Source organism: Orycteropus afer, unplaced genomic scaffold, assembly GCF_000298275.1.
Source record: "Orycteropus afer afer isolate SDZICR_OR568_19922 unplaced genomic scaffold, OryAfe1.0 scaffold00034, whole genome shotgun sequence".
NCBI lineage: Eukaryota > Metazoa > Chordata > Mammalia > Tubulidentata > Orycteropodidae > Orycteropus > Orycteropus afer.
Window position 1 is genome coordinate 15,463,774 of NW_006921621.1, and position 9,622 is coordinate 15,473,395.

General features: G+C 49.2%; 2 protein-coding genes across 2 annotated transcripts in view; both read right to left on the bottom strand.

Annotated features, from left to right (window-relative positions):
• PTK7 (protein tyrosine kinase 7 (inactive)) overlaps positions 1 to 4,779 on the bottom strand; it is a 97,982-nt gene extending 93,203 nt beyond the window's left edge. The window contains exon 1 of the mRNA XM_042780333.1: positions 4,625 to 4,779. Within this exon, the coding sequence (XP_042636267.1) occupies positions 4,625 to 4,779 (155 nt within the window). The remainder of the gene's footprint in view (positions 1 to 4,624) is intronic.
• Positions 4,780 to 7,083: 2,304 nt separating this feature from the next.
• The window catches only part of KLC4 (kinesin light chain 4), a 12,835-nt gene continuing 10,296 nt past the window's right edge, over positions 7,084 to 9,622 (bottom strand). Inside the window, exons 13-16 of the mRNA XM_007936222.2 lie at positions 9,256 to 9,396; positions 8,567 to 8,682; positions 8,161 to 8,224; positions 7,084 to 7,134 (exon numbers count right to left, since the gene is read on the bottom strand). Coding sequence (XP_007934413.1) covers positions 7,084 to 7,134; positions 8,161 to 8,224; positions 8,567 to 8,682; positions 9,256 to 9,396 — 372 coding nt within the window. The remainder of the gene's footprint in view (positions 7,135 to 8,160; positions 8,225 to 8,566; positions 8,683 to 9,255; positions 9,397 to 9,622) is intronic.

Genomic DNA, 9,622 nt, shown 5'->3' on the forward strand with positions numbered 1-9,622 from the left:
TCTGGAATCTTCTGTTCAGCTCTCTTATTTCATGATTTCTTCCATTTGCTTTAGCTACTTTACTATCAAGGACAAGTTTCAGAGTCTGTTTGGCATTCACTTTGGTCTTTTCTTTCTTTCCTGTTCTTTTAAATGACCTTTTGTTTTCTTCAGATGTGATGTCCTCAGTGTCATCCCAAAATTCATCTGGTCTTTGGTCATTAGTGTTCAATGCGTCAAATCTATTCTTGAGATGGTCTCTAAATTCTGGTGGGATATACTCAAATTGTACTTTGGTTCTCATAGACTTGTTTGAATTTTCTCCAGCTTCAACCTGAACTTGCATATGAGCAATAGATGGCCTGTTCTGTAGTCAGCCGCTGGCCTTGTTCTGACTGATGATACTGAGTTTCTCCATCATCTCTTTCCACCAATGTAGTCTATTTGATTCCTGTGTATTCCATCTGGTGAGTTCTACATGCATAGCTTCCATTTATGTTGTTGACAAAAAACATTTGCAGTGAATAAGTCACTGGTCTTGCAAAGTTCTATCACACAATCTCCAGTGTCATTTCTGTTACCAAGGCTATATATTCCAACTACCCAGCCATCATCTTTTTGTTGTTAGTATTCATATAACCTAAGAAGTTACATTTAAGCAGTTTACAACTATATTTATCACATATTATTCTATGACTAAAATTAAAAATAAACATTACTAAGATTCTGTATAGTCTGATAGAGGAGGAGGTCTGAAGAACGGTAACACTAAGAGTTACCACACTGGGTGATACCAATCCTAGTGACATCACTGTATAGAGGTAGTTGTCCATGGCCAGAACTCCTGGAGAAAGTCATAGCCTGGTCACATCCAAACTCGTAAAACTTGCCACAAGAGACAGCCCAGAAATAGGAATCAAAGGTCTGAACCCCTTGTTCAGAGGAACAACAGGGAACCCTAACCCAGAGAAGCTGGAAAGGGCAGAAAAGACCCCAAATGCCCAGGACACAAAGGGATGTTTAATGCTGTCCTTGATTTCTCTGCCCTGTACCCAAATATTTCATTCACCTTTTTTTTTTTCTCTTTCATTTTTAAAATAAGCATGCATACCAATTGCCATCTAGTCAACTCTGACTCGTGGTGATCCCATGTATATCACAGTAGTACTGTGTTTCACAGTTTGTAACTGCTAACTTTTGAGAAGTAGATCGCTTAGTCTGTCGTCCAAGGAGCCTCTGGCTGGACTCGAACCGTCAACCTTTTGTTTAGCAGTCAAGAGCTTCGACGGTTTGCTCCACCCAAGGCCCAAGGTATGCATACATACAAACCAAAACCAAACCTGCTGCCACTGAGTCGATTCCCACTAACAGCAATCCAAGCATACATAAGGACCCACACTATAAATAAGGTACTGTACTGAATTCTTCTAAATTAATATCCAACTGGGGAAAAATACGGAAGGTATCCTAAGAATTACAGAATCCAGAAATTTTCTAGGCTTCTACCTTCTGACTGAAGAGACAGGACAGCTTCAGGGAGAAAGTGAGGTTAGGGCTGGTCGAGAGAGAGATGGGGGAAGTAATGCAAACAGGGGACTCGTCTAAGACAAAAGATCAGAAAAAAAACAGGCATGTCTTAAAAAACATAGTTGCCAGCAAGTCCATTTCAGTCATGGTGACCCCATGTGTATCTGAGTAGAACTGTGCTTCATAGTGCTTTCAGTGCTGTGATCTTTCAAAACAGATCACCAGGCCTTTCTTCCAAGACACCTCTCGGTGGATCTGAACTCCAACCTGTGGTTAGCAGCCAAGTGCTTAACCATTTGAACCACCCAGGGACTCCCACATGTCTTTTCGGGGACGAGAACTAAACCAATGAGGCTGGTGGAATGGAGGGTAGTGGTAAAAACAAAGTGGGAAATGTTTATTCTTGGGGATGACTGCAAAGCTGGAAAGGTACACTGGAAGCACACTACAGGAGAGGGAGAACAGAAACAGGCCTTTTATAAACTTTACTGCATTTTAATACTCAACACAACTCCAGGAAGTAATTTTTCAGAGGAGGCAAACTAAGAGGTCAAGAAATCTGTCCAAGGCCACAGGGCCTGTCAATGAGTTTGAGTCCCTGCTTTGTCAAGTAGTTCACCTCCACTGCCAAGCTCTCTCCACCACTCCACCCTGCTCTGAGCACCAGGACGTTGACTACATATATCCTGCAGGCAATGTGGAGCCACGAGGTTTCAGAGTAGGGGTGCATCATTACAAGTAATGTTTAAGGATGCCTGTTCTGGAAAACGATGTGCCAAGATTACCTCTGCCCTCCCACTACATTACCCAACATCTGAGAAAACCTATCAGTGATTAAAGCAACTCCTAGGCCTGAATTACAGGCTGCAGAGCCTTGGGGAATCTGCAAGACAGCTATCCCAGAATATGACAACTCAATTCCCCCAAAAAAACAAGGGCCTGGAGAAAAGAACCCATAGAGAGAAACGGGGATGGGCAACGAAGATCACTGACCATTCAAGTGGTTGGGGTTAAGAACCCCAGGTTTCAAAAGTCAAGCCCTCCCCTCCTTCACCATATTTATCACAACGGGGATCTCAAAGTTTGGAAAGTTACTCAGCCATTTACAGCATAATTACCCGAACTTCAAAATGGTCTAATCCACCAACCCAGACAGCCTAGGTCCCTTACTCCAGCCTTATTAACAGCGGGGTCTCACTACAACTCCAGTTAATTACACAGTTAAACAATGAGATGGAAAAATCTACTGTGATCTATTAAAAAAATCGTTGCCCCTTGAAGTCATGCTGTCCAGGGGTGCGTTGAGTCCCTGGATTTCACTAGAAGACAGCAGGCGCCTCAGCTGAAATTGTTTACAGCACATGGACAGGTTCCACACCAAAGCACATTTGGTGGAATTGATTTAAGGCTCTCATTAAAATGCTCCTTTGTTGAGCACAAGACATCCCCCCACCCCCAGAGGAGATTCCAGACCTCCTGTCCCAAGCCCTCAGCCTGCCCTAACTTCCCCCACAGCGCCCCCCCCCCCCCCGCCTCCGCTAAACACCCGTCTCCGGATTAACATTGATTAACATCAGAGTCATCTTCTCACGGAAGGAATTTAGGAATTTAGCATTTGTTGAACAAGAGCCCTGACTACATCAGAACTCTCCCCTGGACTCTAGAACTCTAACCATCAGCCATGAAGGCAAACATATCCAGCGACCCAGGGGGCCCATGTGCACAGGCTCACCCATATGGCTGGGCCTGAGATCCTGGCTGCAGAAGAAACTTCCCTATTTCCTCTGGAAGCAGATGTGGATTCTGCCAGGAGCAATAACCACCCCACACAACACAAGAAACACAAGGTAGCTCCAGAAACACCTCCTATAAATTCCCTGAAGCTTGCTCTTACCTCTCTGTCCTAGGTTACAATTACCCATCCTTTTACAACTGGGGGTGGGGAAGAAGTTGATTTCACCAGCACAGAAACCCCTCCACAGCTGGCAGGACAGGAAGATGCCAGAAACTGCAATTCCTAATGCACCTCCCCCATCCTAACTACCACTTCTCAAAGGAGGGGGAAAAGTGAGAAGGTAGGACCAGGTCTCTTGAGCAGAGCTGCCCAAGAGGTGTTTGTTGCAAGGACCACCACCAAAGATTTTCTGTGTTTGGGGAGGTAGGGATATAGTTCCAATCCAGGCTGTTGGTGTGTGCACATAGCTTGGTACTTTCCTGTAAGGCATTCAACACCTCCGTGGCGACTCTCAGGTGTGACCAAGCCAGGAAATAAAGGTTGCCAGGAGGTGGAGGGCTTCTGTCTGCCCCGGAGATGCGGGCCACACCCTTCTCAAAATGCTGAGGCCATCCAAGAAAAGACAGAATGAACTCTTTTTGCTTTTCGGGCCGTAGAAAGAGTGATTTTCTTTCCTCCACGAGGACAGACAGGAGGGAAATCCAGGAACAAGCTGAACAAATCCCGTCCGCACCTTTGCAGGCCGGCCATGCCCGATTTTGGCAGCGGCCTTCATACATTAGTCACCGCGACAGCCTGGGACTCCCCGCTCCCCGAATTCGACCCTGGCAGGGAGTGGGCTCAGGGCTCGGGCCCAGAAGCCAGAGAAGGTGGAGTAGTCCCTAATTCCTCCCTTTTTTTCCATCCTCACTGGCAAGGCCATCGAGGGTCCCAGCTTTGCCCAAGAACTTGGAGGAAGGAAGCCGGGAGCGTAGGTAACAAAGATCCGCGCTTTGCGCGCCGCAGGTCGGTCCGGCATCGGGCCCCGGCTGGGCCTCCCATACCTGGGTTGAGCCTAGCGGGGGGAACTCCGTCTCCCCCATCGCTAGCCACCCAACTGCACCCTCCAAGACGGGTAGTTGTATCTCCCTCGAAAAGAAACTCTCCATCTGGGCCCGGAGCCGATAACTCCGTCAAATCCTGAGCAAACTCAACGGTCAGGCCAGGAAAACTCTGTGGAGGCTGGAAACGCGTCTCCATCGGCACGGGTGGCGAGGGGCCCCGATCGAGTGCGCTGGAGCTCTTTCGGGCTGCCGGCCCTAGGGGCTTCCAGTGCTCCTCGCACCACGGACCAGCCTCTTCACCACTCCACTCTCTTCCCCCGCCCCAGCCGCCCAAACCCACCTTCCCAGGCGCCTCCTTTTGCCTGCGGGGCTCCCGCGATTCCCGAAGCCCGCTCCCTTAGCTTGCTCGAACTCACCGCCCAGCAACGGCAGCAGCAGGACGCTGAGCAGAGGCAGCCGGCGGGGGCTGTTCCGGACTCCCCGCGCAGCTCCCATCACGGCGGTCTCAGGGAGAGCGGCCGAGGGCGCACAGCGTGCGCGTGGACTGCTCTCTACGGCCGGCCCAGGAGACCGAGCGCACCGGAGAGCGGGCGCCGCTGCAGCAGCAGCAAGCCGGAGCCCGAGTGAGAGGCGTCCCGAGCCAGAGCCGCGCGCGCCCGGCACCTCCGAGTCCTCGCGCGCCGCCGCCACACGAAGCCCCGCCCAGCGACGCCCCCTCCCCGCCAGGCTCCGCGCGGCGCCCCGCCCCCCGACGCCCCCTCCCCTCCAGGGCGAGGGAGGAGTTCGCTGTTGTTGGGGGGGAGGATCAGCGAGGGATGGGGAACAGAGGGAGGGAGACCCCAAGAGTGCAGGGGATATGAGCGATGTAGGGGAATATAGGCTGCGCCCACTGCCTACAGTCTACAGAAAACCCAGGAAAACCAAAGCGACTTTTTTATTTATGTGACCCCTGGAGAGGATAGTCAATTCTGGTTCCCGGCCTGCCTGGGGGTTCTACCAACAGTTCCCCAGAATAACAGTTCCCCCAGAATTCTCAGGAGCAGGGGCTACAGAAGAGGGAATGGATGAGCTGTTTCCTCAATAAGAACAGCGGGTGACCTAGACCAGCAGGGTGTCCTGAGTGTCCCAAAGCAGAGTAACCTGTCCATACTGCAGAGCCCCAGAACAGCTGTAGCCTGGAAAAGGGGGAGGGGAGTGCCTGGCTGGTCTCTTGATTTGGCTCTGGACCAATATGAACCCAAAGGTAGAAAGAGACTGGGCTCTGAACACCGGACTGAAGGCTGTTAAACTGACAAATGCATCCCAAGTCCATCTCCAGGCAGTCTGGGGCTATGTTAGGGCATGGCCAAGTCTCCAGCTGTGGGGAGGCCCAGCACAACCCTTGTTCCAGGCACCCCCCACCCCCAGCGCCACCACCCCCACATTCTTTCTTTGTTGTGAAAGCAGCAAGGGGTGTAGGAGGCGGGTCAAGAGGAGTCAAGCTTTAGAAGATGGGCCCCAGCTGCTGCTCAGGCCTCCAGGATATGCTGAGAGAGGATGGGTAGTGCCTCTTCCCCCTCTAGCTCCGGAGGGCCCCCCAGGCCTGCAGAGACCTACTTTCCTCCAAGCAGCTGGGAGGAGGAGGGGCAGCCACAGAGCCTGGAGGAGTGGCGCCAGGACTCCAGGGTCCTGCCACATGGCCACCACATGTCCCCAACAACCCAATCCACAGCACCTTCTCATTGGGTTGTGGATCTCCTTCCCCATCCCCCAGATGCCTTCCTGCAGGCCAAGCTGGAGAGGATACAAACAGAGGAAAGGAAGAAAAGATTCAAGAATCAACACTCTTCCTGTTGCCCCATCCATCACTGCCTTCTGTGAAGGTGTCTCAGTTCTCTAGTGCTGCTATAACAGAAATGACACAAATGGATGGCTTTAACAAACAGAAATTTGCTTTCTCACAGTTCAAGAGGCTAGATGTACAAATTCAGGATGCCAGCTCTAGGGGAAGGCTTTCTGTGTCAGCTTCGGAGGAAGGTCCTTGTCTCTTCTGAGCTTCTGCTCCTTAGAGATCTCCATGTGTCTGAGTGTTCCGAAGCAGAGTAACCTGTCCATACTGTGGAGCCCCAGGACAGCATCTGTCTTACCCCATCTCTGCTCACTTGCTTGCTTGTTTAATGTCTTTTATATCTCAAAAGAGATTGATTTAAGATACACCCCACACTAATCCTGTTTCAATAACATAACAAAGACAATCCACTCCCAAATGGGTTTATAACCAGAGGCATAGAGGTTAGGACTTACAATACATATTTTGGGGAGACACAATTCAATCCTAACAGAAGAGACCCAACACAATCCCTTCTCCTTACCCTCTTCAATCAGGACTCCAAGTGGCAGAATAGTTACCTGATTTTTTTTTATTTAAGAAAAGTGAAATACACGGACCTGAAGTGAGGCAGCAGAGGGGAACAAGAGAGGCCAGGGCAAAGCGGCTTGGCTGGCCAACCCCTAAACCCTCTGATAAGAGAAGCCAGCAGCAGGTAGCATCTCTGAGGTGCATAACTCCTTCTTATTCACCTCTGAGGCCTCAGAGTTAGCTACTCTAGAGGACCGTAGGGTGGAGAGAGGGTGTCCTGAGCGTCCTTCCTGAGGGGGATTCCTGAGGAGGGAGCCAAGACCCTAAGGGCAGCAGCAATCCCTGATTAAACTGCTCCCCCTCACTGTCCCATTTTGGGGTGGGGAAGAGCTGGGAGCAATGGGAAATGCTGTGAGGACTGTGAGGGGATCCAGCAGACCTGGGGGTAGATGAGTTGAATGTCAGCTGCTTGAAGAGAGGTCCATGGTACTGGCACTGAGGCCCCGGGAGCCCTGAAACAGATAACACTCCATCAGCCCAGAGACCTCAACCTTCAAAACTGTCCCCTGGACTCCTGTTATCTCATAGCTGCAATATATCTCTGGATCTGGGATCAAGCCTATAATCTTAGACCTAAACTCTGGAGTTTAGGAGCTCTGGTAGCATAGTGCCTAAGGCACTTGACTGCTAACCAGAAGGCTGGCGGTTCAAACCCACCAGCCACTCCTTGGAAGGAAGATGGGGCAATCTATTTCCATAGTGATACTGCCTCGGAAACCCAAGGAGGGGTCGCTATGAGTCAGGTCTGACTCGATGGCACATAACAACAATAATAACAGAATTCTCCAGGAGGTCACAGTCTGGTGAAGAAAATACCAGGAAGAACCACATAAATATTGGCATATACAGTATTTTGAACATATTGATATAACTGATCATTTCCCATTAAAAGGCATTAGTATTTTCTCCAATGGAGATTAGTTTTTAATTTTTCCTTCTTCCCTTCTCATCCACTACGAAGTTCCCAAGATAAGAACTATGATGGCAGCAGGAGTAAGAGAATTAGTATCTCCAAATCATTCTTGAGGAGCTCTGGTGGCTTGGTGCCTAAGGCATTTGACTGTTAACCAGAAAGCTGGCAGTTCAAACCCACCAGGCACTCCTCGAAAGGAAGACTGGGCAATCTACTTCTGTAGAGATACCACCTCAGAAACCCAAGGAGGGGTCACTATGAGTTGGGATTGACTCAACGGCAGTGAGTTCAGTTTTTCGTTTAAATCATTCTTGAATTATTCATAATCCCAAAGTATCAGTTTAGAGATTAGCAAGTCCTATTCTCCTGATTAATTTATGTGCTGCTAACTCTGGCCCAAAACTGTCCCTTGGTGGTCACAACCCCTAAATTCCTTAAGGACTCAACTCCCTAACTATAGTCTTCATCGCAGAGGGCTCTCGCCTCTAACCTAATTCCCATTGGCCTTGCTTGCTGGCTGTCCTTTCTTCCTCACCACCAATGTACTCATGAGCACTGCTCTCACCTGGAGGGGTGCTGCATTGGGCTGGTTCAGATAGTTTAAGGAGGCTGCCCGCTTCATGTTGCTGCTGCAATGGAAAAAGAAATCATTAAGGTCTCCTCTCTTCTTGAGTGGCCCTAAAGCTTCAGCTCTTTCACACAGCTGTCACCTTTGAGGCCTTGATCTCAAATTGCTACCTGCCCACTCTGCCCCATATACACACACTCCTTCTACATCAGTAACCAGCATCTCCTCAGGCACCCTCATTCAGATACACATTCTGACCACACTCTCTCTCCACAGCCATCTCCTCAACCTCTTCCATGTTTGTTTCCAAGGTACTTCTACTCTAGAGATCAAGGCCAAGAAGAATTGGAGACAAGGCTTTCTCTGCCTGCTTTGCCACATCATAACCTCATTGTGCATGTACCTGGAAGCCCGAGGCTCGTTCCCCTGGAGCTTCCTCACTAGGAGCTCACTGCTTCGACGAAGCACATCCCGGATCTTGCCCAGTGAGCCACTCCTCTGCAAGGTCCCACTTCCATCCTGGTGAGGAGAAATGAGATAATGGACAGAAGCTAAGGAGATTCCATGCAGACTAGCTTCTGAGTCTACTTCTACCATTTGTTCTGTGTACCCTCCCCCACAAAGCCCAGTGATTGAAAACAAGAGCTCTGTCAAAAGCTCCTGCCCAAAGATACCCCTGGTAGGGATGGAGCTAAGTGGACTAGAATGGGAGAACATGTCCTTAAATCCTACATGGGCCTGGAGAAGAGTAGGCTCAGAGCTTCTCACCACCAGCAGCAAGACTGGGCAGGAGAGCAAGTGTTTCTTAACTTGTTTATTAATAACCAAAGTCTATTAATGCTTGCCAGGGGAGGGCTAGAGGGAGGGGGAAAGGGGGAACTCATTGCTCAAAGGACACTGAGCTTCTGTTAAGCATGACAGAAAAATGTAAAAATTAATAATGGGGATAGTTGAACATGATGAATGTAATTAATGTCACTGAGTTACATTTATAAAAAATGTTAAAATGGCAAATGTTTCATTACATATATATTTACCACACATACACAATATAATGGGCAGGAGAGATCAAAGGGCAATGATGAGACTTACCCCTGACCACTCCACAGCCACAGAGACATCTTCACCTCCCTCGAATTTCACACTGCCCCCTGAGCCCTCTTGGGAAGTCTTTCCACCATCACTCTCCCCAAGCAGCTCTGCCACCTTGGTCTGGCTAATGGGATCAGTGCCCTGGAAGGAAAAGAAAGGAGTTAACACTTCTCCTTAAATCCTCAGGATGGGGCTTTCAAACTGTTTTTGACCATTGGCCCCTCAAGGAAAATATTGTACCTCGTGATGTCACAATTCACATATATTAGAACAGTACTCATCTATATTATTTACAGTGCATTCCTCTATATAGATATATAGATACATATGTATATGTGTGTGTGTATACACATATACATATGTGTGT